This window comes from Mustelus asterias, chromosome 7, assembly GCF_964213995.1.
Source record: "Mustelus asterias chromosome 7, sMusAst1.hap1.1, whole genome shotgun sequence".
NCBI lineage: Eukaryota > Metazoa > Chordata > Chondrichthyes > Carcharhiniformes > Triakidae > Mustelus > Mustelus asterias.
In genome coordinates this window covers 3,790,554-3,815,093 of record NC_135807.1, presented here as the reverse complement: position 1 = coordinate 3,815,093, position 24,540 = coordinate 3,790,554, and the positions used below count along the sequence as shown (strand labels likewise).

The window sequence follows — 24,540 nt, the reverse complement described above, 5'->3', positions numbered from 1 at the left end:
TGATCCACTTCAGATCAGCCATGATCTTATTGAATGGCGGGGCAGGCTCGAGGGGCTAGATGGCCTACTCCTGCTCCTATTTCTTATGTTCTTATGCTCTTATCTCATAGAAACTTATAAAATTCTAACTAGACGGGGTAGATGCAGGGGGAGGATATTCCCAATGGATGGGGAGTCCAGAACTAGGGGTCACAGTCTGAGGATTCAGGGTAGACCATTTAGGATGGAGATGAGGAGACATTTCTCCACCCAGAGTGGTGAGCCTGTGGAATTCATTATCACAGAACGTAGTTGATGCCAAAACATTGAATGTATTCAAGAGGCGGCTGGATATAGCACTTGGGGCGAATGGGATCAAATGTTATGGGGAGAAAGCAGGATTAGGCTATTGAGTTGGACGATCAGCCATGACCGTACTGAATGGCGGAGCAGGCTCGAAGGGCCAAATAGCATCCTCCTGCTCTTATCTTATATATGTTTCTAAGTACCCGAACAGGTGCCGGAGTGTGACGATTAGGGGATTTTCATAGTAATTTCATTGTAGTGTTAATGTCAGCCAACTTGTGACATTAATAAAATAAACTTAGTTTATTTTAATTAAACCAAGAGGAGCACTACATTCACACTGTAACTAAGTGTTACGAGTTTGCACGTTCTCCCTGTGTCTGCGTGGGTTTCCTCCGGGTGCTCCGGTTTCCTCCCACAGTCTGAAAGACGTGCTGGTTAGGGTGCATTGACCCGAACAGGTGCGCCGGAGTGTGGCGACTCGGGGAATTTCACAGTAACTTCATTGCAGTGTTAATGTAAGCCTTACTTGTGACTAATAAATAAACTTTACTGTGTTTTAGTCATAGGATAATGTCACTTTCGGAAGTTTAATAGCATGCATTTCAGAAACAACTAATTGCTTCCTTGTATCAGCAGATGGAAGATAATTTGTTAATTGGTTTCATTTTGACAGTTATGTAGAAGAACTAAGCTGCATATTGCTGGATTGTACATCCATCATCCTGTGCAGGCATGTGGCTCTGACACTCACTCATTTCACACTCATTGCAGAAAGATTTTCCTCTCCGGCAGCTGAAAAGGCTCCAACCACTCCAGTACAAGAGTGTTGGTAATTTGATGGAGTAAATTGAACATTTTACTCAAAAGCTTCATAATCCAAGGGAAGGTGGTACGGTGTGGATGGAGGCTGAGCTGTGGAACACACATGCTGCAGATTAACAAGCGGCTTCTCATTCTGTGTTTGAACAAAGAGCAGTACAGCACAGGAACAGGCCACCAAGCCTGTGCCGACACATGACGCCTTTCTAAACAAAAGACCTTTTGTCTCTACGCAGTCTGTATCCCTATATTCCCTGTCTATTCATCTATCTGTCAAGATGCCTCTTAAACATTGCTATTGTATCTGCTTCTACCACCTCCTCTGGCAGCGCATTCCAGGCACTTACCACCCTCTGTGTAAAACAACTTGCCTCTCACATCTCCTTTAAACTTTCCCCCTTTTACCTTGAACGTATGTCTCCTCGTAATTGACATTTCTACCTGGGAAAAAGACTCCGACTATCATTTCTATCAAGATCTGAATTGGCCATGGTAAATTGTCCCCTTGTGTCAGGGGGATTAGCAGGGTAAATGGGATTGGGGGATAGGGCCTGGGTGGGATTGTTGTCAATGGGCTGAATGTCCTCCTGCTGCACTGTACGGATCCTATGTGTACAATGTGGTGAAGCTGATTCATGTTCCAGCTCTCAGCAGTAACCCCGCTTAGGTTATACAAATTGGGCCTGTTTCCTCCAGAATTTATAAGGTTTAAGGGGTGATCTCATCAAAGTCTTCAAGATACTAACAGAAAAAGACAGGGTAGATAAACTATTTCCACTGGCTGGAGATTCTAGAACTAGCACAGTCTAAAAATTAGGGCCAGACCATTCAGGAGAGATGTTTGGAAGCACTTCTACACATAAAGGGTGGGAGAGGTTTGGAATTCGCTTCCACAAACGGCAGTTGATGCCAGATCAGTTGCTGTCTTTAAACCTGAGATAAATACATTTTTGTTAAGCAAAGGTATTAAGGGATATGGGCCAAAGGCAGGTAAATGGAGTTAGGCCACAAATCAGCCACGATCTCATTGAATAGCAGAACAGGCTTAGACCATAAGATATAGGAGCAGAGTTAGGCCATTCGGCCCATCGACTCTAATCCACCATTCAATCATGGCTGACATGATTCTCATCCACATTCTCCTACCTTCTCCCCGTAACCCTTGATCCCCTTTTTGATCAAGAACCTATTTATCTCTGTCTTAAATACACTCAATCACCTGGCCTCCACAGTCCTCTGTGGCAATGAGTTCCACAGATTCACCATCCTCTGGCGGAATTCCTCCTCATCTCAGTTTTAAAGGGCTGTCCCTTCACTCTGAGGTTGTGCCCTCGAGTTCTGGACTCTCCCACGAGTGGAAACATCCTCTCCATGTCCACTCTCCCTAGGCCTCTCAGTATTCTGTAAGTTCGAATTAGATACCCCCTCATCCTTCTCAACTCCATCGAGTGTAGATGAATTTGATGGGCTGAATGGCCTACTCATGTTCCTATTTTAGGCAATGAACATGCAGGCAATTATATTTGTGTTTTTTTTCCCAGAAAGCTAAACTGGCACTGGTGAAAGGATGGAAGATTTAGAAATAAAAGATCATTCGAAAAGTTGATGATGAAGAACCTGCTCTATGTTGACTGCTAACTAAATTAATATTTTCTTTCCCTTGCAGGCACAATGAAGCTTACACTTGGACAAATCCAACTTGCTGTGTGCATAACATTATAGTGGGACAGCTGTGGATCGAGCAGTATGGGAATGTTGAAATAACTAATCACAAGTAAGGAGTGAAAGGCTTTGTTAAAGTTATCCTCATTTTGGACATTTGCAGATGTATTAATTGAAGGTGATCTGTCCACAGATCTGGGGAGAAATGTATTCTGAACTTTAAGCCTTGTGGCCTTTTTGGTAAAGAATTGCACAAAGTTGAAGGTTACATCCAGGACAAAAGGTAAGACTAATCCATCCGCCAGTTGTTTCAAGATAATCCTTTGTCCTTAATGCTGTGCTAGACGTTGCTATCGCGTCATTTGAACCATCATAGCCAAAGCTGATTTACAGCGACAGCTCTACAAAGCCTTGGTTAGACCACACCTGGAGTTACTGTGAGCAGCTCAGGGCAATTGGGACATATTGGCCTTTGGAGGGAGTGGAATGTAGGTTTACCAGAATTGCACCTGGACTTCAAGAGTTAAATTGCAAGGAGAGATTTGATAAACGATTGGATTTTAATTCCCCGGAATTCAGATGGTTGAGGGATAATTTACTCAAAGTTTTTTTTAAGATATGAAAGCTGTTGGGGAGGGGGTAGAGGCTGTACAATTCCTCGTAGGCCTTCCCACTGAAGTCCAGCCTGCATTGAGCCCTCCCCAATTTCACAGTGGGAAGGACAAGACCTAGGCCGTGCCCCAAATGAAGCCCTTTTACTGGCCAATTAATGACCACCTGGGGGTGCTTTCCTATCCAGCCTCAATTTTCACCTAGTGGGGAGGATTTCAGAATTTCAGGGGTGGGATAAGCACGAAAATTGACCCTGGTCAGGTCTGGAGGTGGTGTGGGAATGGGGGTGGGTGGGGGGGGGGGGGGGGCGGGGGGGGTTGGTTAGTGCAGGGGTCGCCTCCATCGACTGCTTCCGTTCAACATTGGGTGTTCGATAAGGTCTGGTCCCTGAAGATTCTCTTCCTCACCCACCCTCCAGCTACTTCACCAACACCCCCATGCTACTCTTTCCACCCCTCAGCCGACACCAGCCTCACCAAGCCCCATACTTACCTGGTCTTGGACTCGCACGCAACACTGAAGTTCGGGATGAAAGCAAAACACTGTGGATACCGGAATCTGAAACAAAAATAGAAAATGCTGGAAAATCTCAGCAGGTCCGACAGCATCTGTGCAAAGAGAATAGGGCCAACGTTTCGAGTCAGGATGAGCCTTTGTCAGAGCTCGGAGATTTGGGAGACTGCTTGCAGTCCCAATCTTGTCCACTGCAGCTTCTGGCGCTGGTGGGATTAGAGAACATCTGGACAATTAGATAGGCCGGCAGCTCTCTGAGGCAGGACTTGCTCCCGAGTGAGGGGTGGAAGTCCCATCTCCGGACATTTTAAAAAAAATATGTTTTCATGGAAAGTGGGCAGCTCTGGCTGGGCCAGCATTTATTGCCCATCTCTACAGTGCTCATTGGAGCATTAGAACAAAGAACAAAGAAAATTACAGCACAGGAACAGGCCCTTCAGCCCTCCAAGCCTGCACCGACCATGCTGCCCGACTGAACTAAAACCCCCTACCCTTCCGGGGACCGTATCCCTCCATTCCCATCCTATTCATGTATTTGTCAAGATGCCCCTTAAAAGTCACTATTGTATCCGCTTCCACTACCTCCCCCGGCAGCAAGTTCCAGGCACCCACCACCCTCTGTGTAAACAGAACTTGCCTCGAACACTCCTTTAAACCTTGCCCCTCGCACCTTAAACCTGTGCCCCCTAGTAATTGACTCTTCCACCCTGGGAAAAAGCTTCTGACTATCCACTTTGTCCATGCCCCTCATAATCTTGTAGACTTCTATCAGGTCACCTCTCAACCTCCATCATTCCAGTGAAAGCAAACCAAGTTTTTCCAACCTCTTCTCATAGCTAATGCCCTCCATGCCAGGCAACATCCTGGTAAATCTTTTCTGTACCCTCTCCAAAGCCTCCACATGCTTCTGGTAGTGTGGCGACCAGAATTGAACACTATATTCCAAGTGCGGCCTAACTAATTACTGGGTGCCACGCAACCATTTATCAGCAGGGATGTGTTTGCTGCTGACCCTTCCAGTGGCAGGAGGGAAGCAATGGGCTAATGGTATTATCACTAGACCAATAATCCAGAAACTCAGCTAATGTTCTGGGGACCCGGATTCAAATCCCGCCACGGCAAATGATGGAATTTGAATTCAATAAAAAAAATCTGTAATTAAGGATTTACTGATGACCATGAAACCATTGTCAATTGTCGGAAAAACCCACTAATGTCCATTAGGGAAGGAAATCTGCCGTCCTTACCTGGCCTACATGTGACTCCAGAGCCACAGCAATGTGGTTGACTCTCAACTGCCCTCTGAACAAGGGCAACGAGGGATGGGCAATAAATGCTGGCCAGCCAGCGATGCCCATGTCCCACAAATGAATTTTTAAAAAGGTGAAGGAAACCCTGCCATCTGAAAAGTCCTGGGCACTATTTCTGCCAATTGAGGAGTGTCAGACTTAGGGGACCTTGCATTAAAAATAGAGCCAGATCTTTCAGGAGTGACAGTAGGAAACATTCGTACATGCAAAAGTTGATGCTAGTTTGGAACTTTTTTCTGAAAATGGCAGAGACCATGTCAATTAATTTTAAATCCAAGATTGATAAGAGTTTTGTTAAAGATATGTGGCAAAGATGGGTAATATGCAGCTAAGTTACAGATCAGCCATATCCTCATTGAATGGTGCAACAAGCTCGAGGGGCTGAATGGCCTTCTCCTGTTCCTCCGTTTCTGTAATGCTGCTGATTTCATGATGACCTTAAAAAAAGAGATAACAGAATAATGTTGTTTTGTACAGCCAGCTTGTAATATCACTTTAGCTGCAGTTGTAATGATCAAGGTAAATAGTCAAGTTGAGTTCCTGAAGAAATGTGAATGAAGTCAAACGCATGAGTACAAATGAATGTAGATCAGAGTGAAACGACACAAGTCTCTGATGTTCCAAGTCACTGTTTAAAGTCGTCACAGTCCCAGATGACTGTAGGCTGCTCTCCTCTTTGAGGGGGAGAGCTGACTGGTGGTGATCTAACCTGAGGGCCTCCACACCTCCTGCAAGAGGCAAGTTTGAGAAGGTGGGGACTTGTTGAATATCCTCAGCCGGAACGGGGATTGAATCCACACTGGTGGCATCGCTCTGCATCATTAACCAGTCACTGTTTATACTTTAGGTGAAGGACAAATCTTGAGCCAGTCCATTTCTTGACACCAGTATTTTCACAAACTCCACTTTTATCCCCGCAATGGCAGTGTACACCGGTTCTTAAATAATTCAGAATAATTGTATAATCGTTTCCCAATTATAAACAAAACCAAGCACTTCATAAGACCATAAGATATAGGAGCAGAATTAGGCTATTCGGCCCATCGAGTCTGCTCTGCCATTCAATCATGGCTGATCTGATTCTCATCTCCATTCTCCTGCCTTTTCCCCATAACCCTTGATCATTGTAACAGGATTCCAACATTAACATCTAAGCTGGAATTGATGAGGCTGAAGGAGATTGATGGAAGTTCGTGGAAGAGTTTGTAATTGAGAATGAGGATTTTGGGGAATAAATGGAAGTTAGTGAAGACAGAGGGTTTACATTAGCTACCCTCCAATCTGTAGAAACCAGTCCAAAATGACCACCAATGGGTCTACCATTTCTAGGGCTATTTCCTTAAGTACTCTGGGATGAAGATCAGGCCCTGGAGATTTATCCACCTTCAGTCCCATCAATTTCCCCAAAACTATTTCTCTACTAATGCTGATTTCCTTCAGCTCCTCACTAAAACATGTTTCTCTCAGCACTTCTGGGACATTATTCATGTCTTCGTTTGTGAAGACCGAAGCAAAGTACAAATTTAATTCCTCAGCCATTTCTTTGTTCCCCGTTATGAATTCTCCCGTTTCTGACTGTAAGGCGCCTACATTTGTTTTTGTCAATCTTTTTCTCTTTACATATCTGTAGAAACTTTTATAATCAGTTTTTAGGTTCCCCACTAGCAGCCACATTTGCTGAGGTAAGGTAACAGTATTTTGTACAGTACTGGTGAATTAATAACCTGTTGCCAATGATTTATATTGAAACTTTCCCGTGGTCTGTCACAGTAAGAAGAGGCTCTGTGCAGTATATGGAAAATGGACAGAGTGTCTGTGGGTGATCGACCCCAGTACATTCGATGCCTACAAAAAAAATGACAAGAAAAATACAGAGGAGAAGAAACTGAGCAAATCAGTAAGTATGGAATCAATTTATGTCAAATAAATCAAATTGGTTGATTGGATGCTTTTATTCTTTTGCCTGCCTCATTAAACTCCTGTAGCTACTGGAACTGGATTGATTTGAGTTCTTTCTTGGTTGGGCGCCAGTTCCCCAAGCCGACAAATTTAAAATTCTAATCCTTTGGGTGTATATATCTTTCTAGAGTCTTCTTCCTAACTCTAACCTCCTCCAGCCATACAAAACTCTCCCTGGCCAAAGTTTCCATCCCGTTTGTCTACCTCCCCCCTCCTCCTGTCCCTTGCAGAGTTTGTTCGGCTCTTTGTCTGCAGCCTCTGAGGCCCGTGCTGTGGAATTCCCTCCTGAACCACCAGCTCCTCTCCCATCTGATTCCCCCTCTTCACGGACCCTCCAAAAAATACATCTACGACCAAAATGTTGGCCAGCCCTCCTGATCTCTCCTCTGCCATGGCACCAACAGGCAGGATTTTCCCATCCTGGTTGGAGGGTGGAAGTGGAAATGAGGAAAATATGGAGCTGCCATATCGGGACAGCTCCCTGGGGGAAATTTTCCAGTGACAAGCAGCGGGACAGAATGCCTGCTGACAGAGGTGGGTAGCTAATTTAGATAATTAAAGGCTCTGTTTAAGCTGATTTTCAGACCTACTGGCATTTTGCCTGCAGCAGACCAGTCCCCTGTCACATACGCGGAGGCCACTAGGTTCACGGAGGCAGTCATCCTGCAGTTATAGAAACTAGAAGCAGCAGTAGGCCATTCGGCCCTTCGAGGCTGCTCTGCCATTCATTTTGATCATGGCTGATCATTGAATTCAATATCCTGATCTTCCCCCCCCCCATATCCCTTAATCCCTTTAGCCCCAAGAGCTATATCTAATTTCTTCTTGAAATCTCACAATATTTTGGCTTCAACTACATTCTGTGGTAGTAAATTCCACACATTCACCACCCTCTGGGTGAAGAAATTTCTCCTCACCTCAGTTCTAAAAGGTTTACCCCTTTTCCTCAAACTATGACCCCTAATTCTGCACTCCCCCACCACTGGGAACATTCTTTCTGAATCTACCCTGTCTAACCCTGTTAGAGTTTTATAAGTTTCTATGAGATCCCCTCTCACTCTTCTAAACTCCGGTGAATATAACCCTAACCGACTTAGTGTCTCCTCATATGACAGACCTGCTATCCCAGGAAGCAACCTGGTAAACCTTCGCTGTACTCCCTCTATAGCAAGGACATCCTTCCTCAGATAAGGACACCAAAACTGCACACAATACTCCAGGTGCGGCCTCACCAACACCCTATACACTTGCAATAAAACATATCTATCCTATACTCAAATCCTATCGCTATGAAGGCCAACATACTATTTGCCTTCTTTACTGCCTGCTGTACCTGCACGCTTACTTTCAGCGACTAATCAAGGACGCCAAGGTTTTGCTGAGTATCCATGTCTCTCAATTTACATCCATTCAAGTAATCTGCCTTCCTATTATTGCTACCGTAGTGGATAACCTTACATTTGTCCACATTATACTGCATCTGCTATGCAAATGCCCTTACAGTCAGCCTGGGAAACTATGGAAGTCATGACCCAGAGAACTGCAGGCAGCAAAGGCAAACCCCATGACCCAGCTGAGTCAACTGGACGGATCTGCCTGCTTGACAACTCTGATTTTAATTTTTTTATTTACCTCCAAATCCACGACTTCTACCACCTAGAAGGACCAGGGCAGCTGATGCAATGCAACACCACCCATTGGAAGTTCCCCTCCAAGTCACTCACCATCCTAACTTGGAAATATATCACCATTCCTTTACTGTTGTTGAGTCAAAATCCTGGAACTCTCTCCCTTGCAGCACCGTGGGTGTACCTACATCGCATGGAGTGCAGCGGTTCGAGAAGGCAGCTCACTATCACCTTCTCAAGGTCGATTATGGATGGACAATAAATGCTGGCCTAGCCAGCGACACCTACACCCATGAAAGAATTTAAAATAACACACTGAGACATTTCAGTAACCCTGACTGTTATAATCCTCTTTCCACTCTTTCACCTGAAGTTAACTGCTGAGGTTTGTGATGCTGAGAATGAAGTAAGGAAAGACTGCAGGCCTTCTCAGTAATGTCTCAAAGGTCCAGTCCCAGTCCCATTTTCCACTCTTTACCCTGTGACATGATCTGGAACTTAAATGGTACACTTGAGTTCAGAATTCTGATTTGATTGGATTTGATTTATTATTGTCACATGTATTAGCATACAGTGAAAAGTATTGTTTCTTGCGCCCTATACAGACAGAGCATACCGTTCATAGAGAAGGAAAGGAGAGAGTGCAGAATGTAGTGTTACAGTCATAGCTAGGGTGTAGAGAAAGATCAACTTAATGCAAGGTAGGTCTATTCAAAAGTCTGGCAGCAGCAGGGAAGAAGCTGTTCTTGAGTCGGTTGGTACGTGACCTCAGATTTTTGTATCTTTTTCCCAATGGAAGAAGGTGGAAGAGAGAATGTCCGGGGTGCGTGGGGGCCTTAATTATACTGGCTGCTTTTCCCGAGGCAGCGGGAAGTGTAGACAGAGTCAATGGCTGGGAGGCTGGTTTGTGTGATGGCTTGGGCTACATTCACAACCTTTTGTAGTTCCTTGTGGTCTTGAGCAGAGCAGGAGCCGTACCAAGCTGTGATACAACCAGAAAGAATGCTTTCTATGCTTTACAATGCTGTGTCTATAATTGGTGAAAGTTTCCTGGTTTAATTTGTATAATAATGTACCTCTTTTATGATGCGACTATCCTAGTCAGTAGCTTCAGAGAAATCAGAACTGGATGAAATGCCACTGCCAGATAACTCTGAAAGTGTACAGGTTATACCAGGGAGTCGTCTGCTGTGGAAGATTGCACCTAGACCACCAAACTCTCAACAGGTTAGTTTCCAAACATCTTGGGGATGAATATGGTTTTTATTTATTCATACCAGTGGAGTGATTTGTCAATGAACGCTAAATACCAGACACATTAAAAACTAGCAACTAGTTCTGCATTTTCAATTGAAATCTCTTTCTTCTCACTGAGGATGTCCCCTCTTAAAGTTAGGGGAGATGATGGCCTAGTGGTATTATTACCAGACTATTAATTCAGAAACTCAGCAAATGTTCTGGTGACCCGGGTTCGAATCCTGCCACTGCAGATGGTTAAAATTTGAATTCAATAAAATTAAGAACCTACTGGTGACCATGAAACCATTGTCGATTGTCAGAAAAACCCATCTGGTTCACTAATGTCCTTTAGGGAAGGAGATCTGCTATCCTTACCCGGCTGGCCTACATGTGACTCCAGAGCCACAGCAATGTGGTTGACTCTCAACCCCCTCCAAGGGCAACTAGGGATGGGCAATAAATGCTGGCCAGCCAGTGACGCCCATGTCCCATGAATGAATTATAAAAAAAAGTCTCCAGGCCTCTTGTGCATTAACCCCTTGCCCCTCCCCAAGTTTATTTCACCATTGGGGGAGGCAGTGGCAAAGTAGTATTGTCTGTCGCTGGACTATAATTCAGAGACCCAGGATAATGCTCAATGGGCTGGGTTCGAATCCCACCATGTCAGATGGTAAAATTTGAATTCAATTAAAAGTCTAATGATGACCATGAAACCATTGTCGATTGTCGTAAAAACCCTTCTGGTTCAGTTATGTCCTTTAGAGAAGGAAATCTGCTGTCCCCTAGTCTGGCCTACATGTGACTGCAGATCCACAGCTATGTGGTTGACTCTTAAATACCCTCAGGAATGTGCAATAAATGCTGGCTCAGCCAGTGATGCCCACATCCCATAAATGAATTAAAAACAAAGGATCTGTGACTTCAGCCTCCTAGACCCATGCCATGGAGATCACTCCATAGGCTTGCACTCTTGACTTGAGCACAAAAACCTAGACTTATACTCCAATGCCATACTGAGCAAGTGTTGCACTGTTGGAGGTGCATCGTTCAGTAAGACAGTAAACTGAGGGTCCCGCCTGCCCCCTCAGATGGACGTAGGGAATCCCAGTCGCTATTTTGATGAAGAACAAAGAGTTTTGGCTGGGTATATTTATCCCTCAATCAACATAACTAAGAGAAAGCAGGTAATCTGGTTATTATCACATTGCCGGTTGTGGGATCCTGCTGTGTGAAAAATTAACATTTCCTTCAGTGCAACAGTGGCTACACTTCAAACGTACTTCCTTGGCTATAAAGTGCTTTGGATGTCCTGAGGTTGTGAAAGACGCTATAGAAATGCAGGTCTGTCTTCCCAAAGGACCCAGGTGTGAAATGTCACTGTTTTACCATCTGTTCAGCAATGCGCACGTGGGCTGAATTATTTTTGTAGAATATTTTTGTAATATTTTCCAGATGTACAATTTCACCAACTTTGCCATGTCACTGAATGAACTGGATAAAGAAATGGAGAATGTTATTGCACCCACTGATTGCCGATTTCGACCTGATATTAAAGCAATGGAAAATGGTGATATAGGTATGATCAAATATTAATAGAAATAACTCTGACCAGGAAAACTTGAGAATATCTTTTTAGTGTTTGGAGTCTTCATTTGCACCTTGATGGTGAAATTTGAATATGTAAATAAATTGTCTATCAAATTTGCTAATAGAAAACTAAATGTGGGACAGTTTTCCCAAATTGGGAATTGGGAATCCTGTCCAATTCTCCGGGATCTCCTAACATCATGCCTGCTCCAGTGGGCTGTACTGAATTTCTCCCGCTGCATCAGACGATGCATAAATTGGAGTTTTCTGAGCCTCTTAAATCTTTCTTTGATTCAGTATTGCTCCGTGGCTGGCACCCTCAGTATTGTCAGGTCTAAGTTGTCTGTCCTGCAGAACCAGAGGTTTGTCAACACAGAATCCACAATTGAGCTGTTGTTGTCTTATTGCAAAAGGGAAATGATAGCGTGGACTGGTGGAATTCCTCCCCTATTACAGCTGGTTGTCTTTGGGTCAGGTGAGGTGCAAGATTAAATAATAATATTTGTGTCTGAGGGTGAAGCATCACGCTCTTGATGTGAGGCAAAGATACACTTGTGACTCGCACCCCTTTCATACCATCACCCCTCTCAACCCCTCCATTGTCTCTATATTGTCACACTGTTTAGCCAACATCCAGTCCTGGGTCATCAGAAATTTCCTCCAATTAAATCAGGTTGAAGTCACTGTATCTGGTCCCCAGCATAATCTCTGCTCCCTCATCGCCAACTCTATCCCTCTCCCTGGCAATTGTGTGAGGCTGAACCAGATTGAACATAATCTTGACATCATATGTGATCCCAGGATAATCTTTCAAACTCAAATCCATGCCATCACCATAATATCCCAGTTCCACCTCCAAGTTATTGCAAGTCTCTTCTGCTGAAACCCTCACATGTGGCTTTGTTACCTCCAGGGCTGACTATTTCAATGCACTCTTGGCTAGCATTGACACATTCTACCGTCCATAAACTTGAGGTTATCCAAAACTCTGCTACCTGTGCCCTAACTCGAGTCAGATGCTATTCAACCCAACCCTCCTTGTGCTTGCTGACTTATATTGCCCCCTGGTTAAACAACACCTTGGTTTTAAAACATTTATCCTGGTTTTCAAGGAAGGCCTCACACCCTCTACCTATCTCTGTAATCTCCTCCAACTCCACAACTCTCTGAGATCTTTGTGCTCTTCCAATTCTGGCCTTTTGAGTACCCCAATTTTAATCAGCTCCAAGCTCTGGAAATCCCTCCCAAAACCCCTTTCTCCTCACTTCTTGCATTCCTTAAAAATAATCTCTCTGATCTAACTTTGTCCACTTCCCCCATACCTCCTTATGTGGCCATTCTCGTTCTGTTTAATAATGCCTCTTTGAAGCACCTTAAGACATTTTGCCACATTAAAGGTGTCGTATGAATAAATGTTATTGTAAATATCTGCTTGCCTTATCAACTGGCAAAGTGATACATTTTTATTTTACCTGAAAGTGATTATTGTTAATTCCAAATTAAGCCATTCAGGAACTTTCAAGGAGCAAATTGTTCCGAATTTCTGGTTCATCTGTCACAAATTTGTTGAAGGATTGACCACCAAACCTTAACATGTGTCACATGGCCAAACCCGTTACAAAAATATATTGGCAATTTTCAGTGTAGTTACTGTGAAAATTCAAGTGAACATACCTTCCTGTTTAAACCTTTTGTAGACTTAGCCAGTGAAGAAAAGAAGAGGTTGGAAGAAAAGCAAAGAGCTGCTCGCAAGCAACGCGCCAAGTCTGACAATGACTGGAAAAACAAGTTAGTATTCAATCTCCTCAGATTTGTTTATTTAGTAATCTACGTTTGAAGTTTAGAGGGAGAGTCATGTCAAACTATTCTCTCTGTCACCTGTCACATACAAGTAAATTGACAACTTGAGATTGGGAGGGTCACTTTGTGGTGGCACAGTGATTAGCACTGCTGCCTCACAGCGCCAGGGACCCAGGTTCAATTCCAGTCTTGGCTGACTGTCTGTGTGGAGTTCGCACGTTCTCCCCCTGTCTGCGTGGGTTTCCTCCGGGTACTCCGGTTTCTTCCCACAGTCCAGAGGTGTGTAGGTTAGGTGGATTGGCCATGGTAAATGCGTGGGATTATGAGGAGAGATTGTGGGGGATGGGCCTGGGTAAGAGGCTCCTTTGACAGTCAGTGCAGACTCGATGGACCAATTGGCCTCCTCATGCACTGTATGGATTCTATGGACTCCTTCATATGTTTGATTTCAAATGCTGTTTGTCTGTTCAGATTATTGTTAATGATATGGAATAATTAACCAAACTGTAGGTTTCAGTTTTGTAAAGTTGCCATTAGCAGAGACAACGTAAAAGTACATTCGTCCCTACTTTAAATTTAGAAATTGCGAGGCAGAAATGAAGTTATATATTGATGCTCTGCTATTCAAAAATAGAGCATTCTGAATTCAGTTTATGGTTTTTTTAGAAAATTCTGTTTAATTGTTTGTAAAATTTTACGTTTAATCGTTTCAGCTAGCATATTTAAATTTCAGATAAATGCCCTCCCTAAAGTCTTGCATGTCACAAGTGGTTAGGCTGGTACTCTTTGGGGCTTTGCTTTGAACTTAGACCCCCACACTAAGCATTTTGTACATCCCATTGCAATAGGGAGTGTTAACACATTCTAATAATTCCAAAGATTCAAACCCTCTGAATAAAGAAATCTCTCCGCATTTCAGTTCTAAATAGCCAACCCCTTATCCCAAGAACATGTTCTTGACTCTCCAGCTAGGGGGAACAGCCTCCCACAATATCTACCCTGTCAAGCACTCAGAATTTTATACATTTCAATTAGATGACTTTTATTCCACTGAACTCCAGAGAATAAAGGTCCATTCTACGTGATCTGTCCTCGCAGAACAGCCCCTCTCATTCCAGGATACTTGGGTATGAAGACAGTAACTATACACTAAAGCTCTATATAATTCCAACAGGGCCTACGTACCCTTTATACTTGTATCCCCATGTAATAAAAGCTAACACATTATTTTCTTGATTTCTTCGGGTAGTAACTTGGTCCAGATTTAATAGTATAACTGAAACTAGGTATATCTCAAACTAAGCATTTTTAATCAGTGTCTAGTTCACCATCTGTGAGTAACTTAAATAACTTTAAAAATACACAACAGTTTGCGGTTTACATGTTCAGCTGCAGTAGCCAATTTCTTCGCAAATGTTTCAAATCAATTGCGTTCAAAAACTTTTAAAACGTGCTGATATTGTCCTTCTGCACAAAAGGATCAGCTTGATATTTGGATCCTCACTTAGAGCCTGTGAACAAATCTAATTAATGAAAACTCTCAATGATTAACACATCGTGGGGCTGGGTTTTGTGGGTGGGCTGGCTTGGAATGCTATATCTTTATTCTAATGTGTTGCCAGCACTGACTCCTAGGAGAAGAGTGAGTTCATTTCAGAGCAGTGAATTCCATCACTATACTTCAGTTCCTGGTGCTTCACTGCATTTTCAGGTTGCACACAATCTCAAAAACCCAATTTTCACACACTGATTTTTAAAGTTTATTAGTGTCACAAGTAGGCTTACATTAACAATGAAGTTACTGTGAAATTCCTCTAGTCACCACACTCTGGCGCCTGTTCAGGTACACTGAGGGGGAATTTAGCACGGCCAATCCACCTAACCAACACGTTTTTCAGACTGTGGGAGGAAACCCACACAGACACGGGGAGAACGTGCAGAGACAGTGACCCAAGCTAGGAATTGAACCCAGATCCCTGGCGCTGTGAGGCAGCAGTGCAAACCACTGTACCACCGTGCTGCCCTAAAGGGAAAAGGAGGGGGGATTAGAGTTGGAAGCGCAGATTTTCTGCTTCACTAAATTTGAAAGTTTGCACTTGTAATGATTACCTGTTTAGCAGAATTAAATACTGATCAGACATTGTAACCTGTAATAACCTGTACTTCTCTCTACTGTTTCCCCCAAAGGAACCAATTGGCAGAGGGTCCCAGGTTTGGCTTGTTTGTACTTCATTATTGGTTTTCTGGCTTTTTGTGTCCTAATTGCTTGGGATAACACTCTCTTTCTATCAAATGAACTCTTGAATCTTGATTATAAAACAATATCCACGTACAGTGACCACATTTCAAACAGATTATGACAGGGAGACCAAGACTATGAGAAGTTCACTGATGATATCCCCTTTTTATCTCGTCTCAAGCATTCACAATTAAGCAGTAATATCAGATAAAGTAATCTATAAATGTATTTATTAGATCTCCAATAGTCACAGGGTTAGTTAATCTTGATTTGTCACATATTATTGTGAGTTAAAAGTTGTCTCTTGGTAACAAGCTTGTTTTTCGGCCAATTTGTCCTTTTTTTGGCTTTAAAAATGTAAAGCCTTCAGCCTGCTTTGTGGACTTCGTGGGTGCCTGTCTTGTTTACAGATTACTTACAGCACACAAACAGGCCATTCGGCCCAACTGATCAATGCTAGAGTTTATGCTCCACACAAACCTTCTCCCATCCTTCATCTCACTTATCATCATAATCTTCTTTTCTTCTTGGACTGATCTAGCTTCCTCTTAAATGCACCTATACTATGCTCTTCAGCTACTCCATGTTGATGCGGTCTGTCCAGTTATGTGTGACTCTCAGGGTGCAAAAAGGAGGCCATTCAGCCCTTTGACCCTGCTCTGGCCATTTGGCTACAGTTACAATTGGTATACAATTCTGTTGCTGCTGTTGATCCATATCACCGAATGGATTTTCCACTTTTGAGTGGCTAGATCTGTCCACCCCACTTAGCGTTGTGCCTGGATATCCTCACCATCAGGATGAAGCTTTGTCTTTTAACTGAGCCGTTATAACTCCTACCATTATCACAACACGTGGTGTAGGCTTAATCAGGAAGTTACATCCTCCAGAACGTGGCTAGTTTGTTCAGTGGCGGTCATATACACTGTGCCCTTTGGCTACTTGTTTGACATGACAGAGTTCTGATTCATCAGATGAGGGTAGGGTCAGGAAATCTCATTAGATTTATTTGATTTGATTTCATGACACCAACAAAATTGAGGACTCCCAGGTCCAAGTCTGACAAGCATCACTCTCCCTGATGGCTCTACCCCGCAAAAGGGACAGGGCTTGCCAAAGGACAGAACCAGAGGAATCTGCGACACAGGCTAATTTGATTTGATTTGATTTATTATTGTCACATGAATTACTATACATGAAAAGTATACAGTGAAAAGTATTGTTTCTTGCCCGTTATACAGACAAGGCATACCATTCATAGAGAAGGAAAGCAGAGTGCAAAATGTAGTGTTACAGTCATAGCTAGAGTGTAGAGAAAGATCAACTTAGTGCAAGGTAGGTCCATTCAAAAGTCTGACGGCAGCAGGGAAGAAGCTGTTTTTGAATCGGTTGGTATGTGACCTCAGATTTTTGTATCTTTTTCCCAACGGCAGAAAGTGGAAGAGAGAATGTCCGGGGTGCGTGGGGTCCTTAATTATGCTGGCTGCTTTGCCAAGGCAGCGGGAAGTGTAGACAGTGTTAATGGATGGGAGGCTGGTTTGCGTGATGGATTGGGCTACATCCATGACCTTTTGTAGTTTCTTGTGGCCTGGGACAGAGCAGGAGCCATACCAAGCTGCGATACAACCAGAAAGAATGCTTTCTATGGTGCATCTGTAAACGTTGGTGAGAGTCGCAACGGACATGCCAAATTTCCTTAGTCTTCTGAGAAAGTAGAGGCGTTGGTGGGCTTTCTTAACCGTAGTGTTGGCATGAGGGACCAGGACAGGTTGTTGGTGATCTGGACACCTAGAAACTTGAAGCTCTTGACCATAATGGACATGACTCTGAAAGTACGAATGGGCCTGTTACTTGACTAGTCTGGGGAACAGTTCTCCCAATTTGGACCAGTCCCCAAATGGGACTGAGGAGGATTTTATTTTTATTCATGAGATGTGGATGCAGCAAGACCAGCCTTTACTGCCTACAGCTATGTAACTGGGTGCCTTGCTAGGCCACTGCAGAGGGCAGTTCAGAGTCACCCACATTGCTGCGGATTTGGAGTCACATATTGTAATGATGAACTTTCACAGACTTCATTAGAAACACAAGATGTATTTATTAATAAGAAAACTGTACAGCAGCCACATGGCTGCCCTTAGTCCGCTACATGTCACCAGCCTAAGAGGACTCCACTCCATGGAGTGATTACCCACTCTGGGTCTCAATTGGTCTCACAAACCTTACTCTGCTGTGTTCCCCTTAAAGGGACAAACACCATGCATGTAGTACAGACCAAGTGATGCCAGATTTCCTTCCTGAAGAGCATTAGTGAACTGGAGGTTTATTTTTGGGATAATCCAGTAGTTTCATGGTCATCAACACTGGTGTTGGCTTTTAAAAAAAAGATCAGAATTATTTAATTAATAGAATTTAAATTTCCAAGCTGCCATAGTGGGATCTGAACTCTTGCTCTTGGATCAGACTCCGGAATCCTGCTTTACCAGTAACATAATTGCAATGCTACTGTATCCCCAATTTGTAGGGTCAGTTCATATTTTTTTAAATATCAAAGAAATAACAAAGGTTTTTTTTCTAAGTCAGCAGGTAGTTTTAAATGAACAATGAATAAATTACTCTTTCATTACCTATAGTCTTTAATAGTCTACACAGAAACAGGAGTAGGCCATTCAGCCCCTCAAGTCTGCTCTGCCATTCAATGAGATTATGGCTGATTGGTGGCCTAACTCCATATACCCACCTTTGGCCCAAATCCCTGAATACTTTTGCTTAACAAAAGCTTATCTATCTCCAATTTAAGGATAACAACTGATCTGGCATCAACTGCCATTTGTGGAAGAGAGTTCCAAACATCTCCCCCCTTTGTATGTAGAAGTGCTTCCTATCATCTCTCCTGAATGGTTTGACGCTAATTTTTAGACTGTGCCCCCTAGTCCTAGAATCTCCAGCCAGTGGAAATAGTTTATCTTTATTTACTCTGTCTCTTCCTGTTAACATCTTGAAGACATCAATCAGATCCACCCCTTAACTGTCTAAATTCTAGAGAAAACAGGCCTCGTTTGAATAATCTCTCCTCATAATGTAATCCCTGAAATCATTTTTGTAAACCTACACTGCACTCCCTCCAAGGCCAATATATTCTTCCTAAGGTATGGTGCCCAGATCTGCTGACAGTACTCCAAACATGGTCTAACCAGGGTTTTGTATAGCTGCAGCATAACTTCTACGTCCTTATATACCACAGTAAGTCTCACAACACCAGGTTAAAGTCCCAACAGGTTTATTTGGAATTCCGAGCTTTCGGAACGCTGCTCATTCAGCAGAGAGGAGCAGTGCTCCAAAAGCTCGTGATTCCAAATAAACCTGTTGGACTTTAACCTGGTGTTGTGAGACTTCTTACTGTACCCATCCCAGTCCAACACCGGCATCTCCACATCCTTATATACCAGTGCTCTAGATATAAAGGCCAACATTCCATTAGCCTTCTTGATTATTTTCTGCATCTGTACGTGACATTGCACTTGAACCCCCAAGTGTCTTTGGACATCTATTTAACTTCATACCATCCAGAAAGTACGCTGATCTATCCTTTCACCTAATCTATCAATATCCCTTTGTAATTTTTTTGCTATCATCTATACTGTCTACAATGCCGCCGAACTTTGTATCATTGGCAAATTTGGATATATGACTTTCTACAAAGTAGGAGTAATGTAAAGGTGGTGTATTCCCCTCTTTTCACCTAGATGTATTTTTAAAAGGAAACTGCATTGCCAGAACAGCTGGTGCAGTAGTTCAGAGCTGATCGGGCCCACTAAATGTCCAGAATTTATCGAGCGCACAACACCGGCGCTATTGCTTTGTAACAGCCATGGCAAACACAGTCCTCCTCCTGTTTTTATTATACTCTGAAGCTAGCAGAACTGGCTAACATTGTCCTTGGAACCAGCAATCGGATGTGTGTGGTATAAAGTCCTGAAATTCAAACCACCAAAGATCAGATTGAGAAGGCACTGCTGACACTATTAGAATACTAGCTGCCTTCTATAGAAGCAGTGACTTTTATTTCAGCTTGCTGCATAACCACTGTACGTTGATGGGATGTTTGGCTTTACTGGATGCATTCTCTCTCAGTCCTATGTTGTAACCTTATTTTCCTGAAAGAGTGACTGGCATGCCCAAACTCCATATCTTGCATGATGCATTCTTTAAGACAAAATTGCAACAGATTTATTAAAATATTTGGTTTTGTGAAATAAATTTTACTTTTTCGTCAAATATTTTGTTAATAGCAACACATGACAACTTGCTTGAAGAATGCAGCATTTTTTGGTAATAGTGAGCATCTAATAATACATTTCAAGTGTGCATGTGTATTCCCTCCCATAGGGCAGGGGTGTCCAACCTTTAGGAGGGGAGGGTCAGTGGAAGATAAACGTGTTCAAACCAATGGGTGGGCTGCATACAATTACACACAATAATCTCACACCCCAGGCCTACCATTGACTGGGAGTGTCTCGGAGGGGAGTGTTGAACCGTTGGAGAAAATCACCATTACAAGGGAGGAAGTGTTAGGTTTGTTAGAGAATATAAAGACTGACAAATCCCCAGGGCCTGATGGAATCTATCCAAGGCTGCTCAGGGAGACGAGAGATGAAATCGTTGGGCTTCTGACGCAAATCTTTGTCTCGTCACTGGACGCAGGTGAGGTCCCAGAGGATTGGAGGATAGCTAATGTGGTCCCGTTATTTAAGAAGGGTAGGAAGGATAACCCAAGTAATTATAGGCCGGTGAGCTTGACGTCCGTGGTGGGGAAGTTGTTGGAGAAGATTCTTAGAGATAGGATGCATGCGCATTTAGAAAGGAATAAACTCATTAACGATAGTCAGCATGGTTTTGTGAGAGGGAGGTCATGCCTCACTAACCTGGTGGAGGTTTTTGAAGAAGTGACCAGAATGGTTGACGAGGGAAGGGCCGTGGATGTCGTCTATATGGACTTTAGTAAAGCATTTGACAAAGTCCCTCATGGTAGGCTGGTGAAAAAGGTTGGATCTCATGGGATAAAGGGGGAGGTGGTTAGATGGGTGGAGAACTGGCTTGGTCACAGAAGACAGAGGGTGGTAGTGGAAGGGTCTTTTCCTGGCTGGAGGCCTGTGACTAGTGGTGTTCCGCAGGGCTCTGTATTGGGACCTCTGCTGTTTGTGATTTATATAAACGATCTGGAAGAATGTGTAGCTGGGGTGATCAGTAAGTTTGCGGACGACACAAAACTGGCAGGACTTGCAGATAGTGAGGAGCATTGTCAGAAGCTACAGAAGGATATAGATAGGCTGGAAATTTGGGCAAAGAAATGGCAGATGGAGTTCAATCCTGATAAATGCGAAGTGATGCATTTTGGTAGAAATAATGTAGGGAGGAGCTATACGATAAATGGCAGAACCATAAAGGGTGTAGATACGCAGTGGGACCTGGGTGTGCAAGTCCACAGATCCTAGAAGGTGATGTCACAGGTGGAGAAGGTGGTGAAGAAGGCATATGGCATGCTTGCCTTTATAGGACGGGGCATAGAGTATAAAAGTTGGGGTCTGATGTTGCAGATGTATAGAATGTTGGTTCGGCTGCATTTGGAATACTGCGTCCAGTTCTGGTCACCACACTACCAGAAGGACGTGGAGGCTTTGGAGAGAGTACAGAGGAGGTTTACCAGGATGTTACCTGGTATGGAGGGGCTTAGTTATGAGGAGAGATTGGGTAAACTGGGGTTGTTCTCCCTGGAAAGACGGAGGATGAGGGGAGACTTAATAGAGGTGTATAAAATTATGAAAGGCATAGATAGGGTGAACGGTGGGAAGCTTTTCCCCAGGTCGGTGGTGACGTTCACGAGGGGTCATAGGTTCAAGGTGAAGGGGGGGAGGTTTAACACAGATATCAGAAGGGCATATTTTACACAGAGGGTGGTGGGGGCCTGGAATGCGCTGCCAGGCAAGGTGGTGGAGGCGGACACACTGGGAACGGTTAAGACTTATCTAGACAGCCATATGAACGGAGTGGGAATGGAGGGATACAAAAGAATGGTCTAGTTTGGACCAGGGAGCGGCACGGGCTTGGAGGGCCGAAGGGCCTGTTCCTGTGCTGTATTGTTCTTTGTTCTTTATCTCTTCCTCTTAAATTCCCCTGGTCCTGCTTCTATGGAACTGATTCCCGATGAGTGTGACATAATGGCCTCCTAGTTTGGTATAAATGTATCAGTCACAGAGCAGCCTATTTTTCCAATCATTTAGGTTTCTCTCAGTAAAATTGCTTTGTACACAGGCTCACAAAGATGGCAGGGGCTTGCTGGTTCAGATAGAGGAGCTTGGAGGTTAGATTTGGCCAGTGGGTCACCTGTTGGACACTCCTCTTTCTGGGGTCCTTGAAATCAGCTCCCTTCTAGTATTAATGCTACACTCTTTTATAAACTACAGAAGTATGTAAATATTTACCATTTGCCTAGTGGTGCCTGTGTAATGAATTTGAGCAGAATGAAGGTTTTGGAGTATGAAATATGTGGTGCGAGTCCCACCCAGACAGTTGCTCTCCCACAAGTAACATACGATAAGGCAGCAACAAGCGATGCCATGTTTTATTTTCTTATGTGATTTTTTTTTTAAACAGGTGGTTCCATCAAGGTCCCAATCCTTACGTTGGTGCATCAGACTGGCTGTACTCAGGAGGCTACTGGGATAGGAATTACTCTCACTGCAATGATATTTATTAAGTTAACATGAGAGAAGAAGTCAGCCAGTGTCTCGGCTATGAGCAAATTTCAGGGCACATATTATTTCATGACTTTGGAAAAAAAAACAGTACAACCTCAACCAATGTAAATTTACTTCTTTTTGGTCTCTTCCAATAAGAATGTTCTTTGAGAGCTTTCTTGTAAGTACTGCCAAGAATTTATGATAGCAGCCTCTTAATGAGAGCATCTTTATGTCTTTCACTTTTCCAACTGTTGCACAACTGCTGAGACCTATTCTAGAAGTGCCCAAGAAGGAAGCTGTATATCCACCTCTGGCAGGTTTCTTGTAAGGCAATAAGTGGGAATAAAGGTTGTCCATTAAGTTCCATAAGACGGTTTATAGTAGGGTGCTAAGTTAAGCAATTTGTACTCGAGCAATAAGTGGGAGGAATACAGGCTCATCGAGTCTCTTAAAATTGTTTATTGTATGGCACTAAGTTAAGCTATTTCTACGCAGTCATGCTGCCCTTAATTCATCTGTTTCTGAAGAACCTAATCACTTATCACAATGTTACAGTATTTTAACTATATGCAAGTTATGTCTAAATCCATTATAAGGCTACCTAAGGATTCATGGGAATTGCGTAAGGTACCCATTAATTGATATATGTTTCAATGGATTTTATATCCTAACAATATAATTCAGTTTCAATATCTCAATTTATCACTGAACAGAAATATCTCCTTACTTCAGAAATGCATGTGGAAGGAATGCTTTGCCTCTTGTACAACATATTCCATCTTATTGCCAAGTCATTGGTAATCTTAACACTTCATTTCCAGTTTCTTTTTGGTCTATTTACTGTGTGTTTGTGTTGAATTTGACTTGTCATGTAGTGATATTTCTTTGAGAAATTTGTTTTGTTCAGGAGTTTCAAAGCCACGGCAAGCTTTGCAAACCTTATTTGGAAAAACTGTATAGCTAAAAGTGTAAAGAAAATTCTGTAATTATTTGTACAGTATATCAGAGCTTAAGTTCAGGAAATCTTGGAAGTTAAAAGAAAACGAAGGTTGAATGTATTAAAACTGCAATGTTTGAAATTGTGATCAGTTGTACTTAAAGAGTTTATCGATTGTAGAAAATGCTTCCATTGTAAATCTGAATTCTAGTCACTTTAGGTTTGCAATTCATTTGGTCTTTGTATAATTAGGTTAATGTTGTACTCTAGGTTATGACACTGTCGCCTCATTAGCAGTTAGCACTGGCAATGGGAGTAGTTTTGTGTTGCACACCACCCAATGTGTTCAGATACACATGCTTCAAATGTGAAATAACTGAAATTAATTATTTTGAAATGAATTTCTCATCAATCTCAAATGCATTCAAATCACATTTTACCTTGTGATGTACTGCCGTTTGAAATTATGTTGGATTCGGTTAAACATCGAATTGTATTGACAGCGCATTTGATATTTTCAGTTAGAATGCCTTCATTTCTCAGTTCTTCAAAGCTTCAGTAGTGAAGAAATGCAAACAGACTTGGGATCTTTCTCTGTATCTCGAATGTCTGCCGTTACCAATTTTCATTGATGGTGTGGGTTGAACTTGAAAAGTATGTATTTCTCGGTTATAGTGCATATCTTAGAAATAATGGAAGAACACTAATTCAGATTTTTAACTACTGCTTGTCATTTAATACAAGAATATCAAATGTAATATTGCTGCTAAATAAAGGCTTTTCAAAATGTGTAGATATAAAACAATTGTCTTTGTTTAATGTTTAAGTTCTGTGGGGGAGGAGAAGATTAAATATTTTGTAATGACTCCATTTACCATCAGTCACTTGGCTCACCAGCACTGTGAATCTAAGATTTTTAAAAATTCATTCATGGGACACGGGTGTCGTTGGGTGGCCAGCATTTATTGCCCATCCCTAGTGGGCTTTGAGAAGGTGGTGGTGAGCTGCCTTCTTGAATCGCTGCAGTCCACGTGCTGTGAGTTGACCCACAATGCTGTTAGGGAGGCAATTCCAGGATTTTGACCCAGCGACTGTGAAGGAACGGCGATATATTTCCAAGTCAGGATGGTGAGTGGCTCGGAGGGGAACTTGCAGGTGGTGGTGTTCCCATTGTTGTCCTTCTAGATGGAAGTGGTCATGGGTTTGG

At 42.9% G+C, this 24,540-nt stretch overlaps 1 protein-coding gene across 2 annotated transcripts in view; it reads left to right on the top strand.

Moving 5' to 3' along the window:
• The window catches only part of osbpl1a (oxysterol binding protein-like 1A), a 314,225-nt gene extending 290,094 nt beyond the window's left edge, over positions 1–24,131 (top strand). For both annotated transcript variants that reach the window (XM_078215603.1, XM_078215604.1), the window contains 8 exons: positions 2,774–2,881; positions 2,963–3,052; positions 6,975–7,101; positions 9,893–10,018; positions 11,483–11,606; positions 13,315–13,405; positions 15,605–15,628; positions 22,311–24,131. In XM_078215603.1, coding sequence (XP_078071729.1) covers positions 2,774–2,881; positions 2,963–3,052; positions 6,975–7,101; positions 9,893–10,018; positions 11,483–11,606; positions 13,315–13,405; positions 15,605–15,628; positions 22,311–22,413 — 793 coding nt within the window. In that variant the 3' untranslated portion in view covers positions 22,414–24,131. The remainder of the gene's footprint in view (positions 1–2,773; positions 2,882–2,962; positions 3,053–6,974; positions 7,102–9,892; positions 10,019–11,482; positions 11,607–13,314; positions 13,406–15,604; positions 15,629–22,310) is intronic.
• The last annotated feature ends 409 nt before the right edge of the window (positions 24,132–24,540 follow it).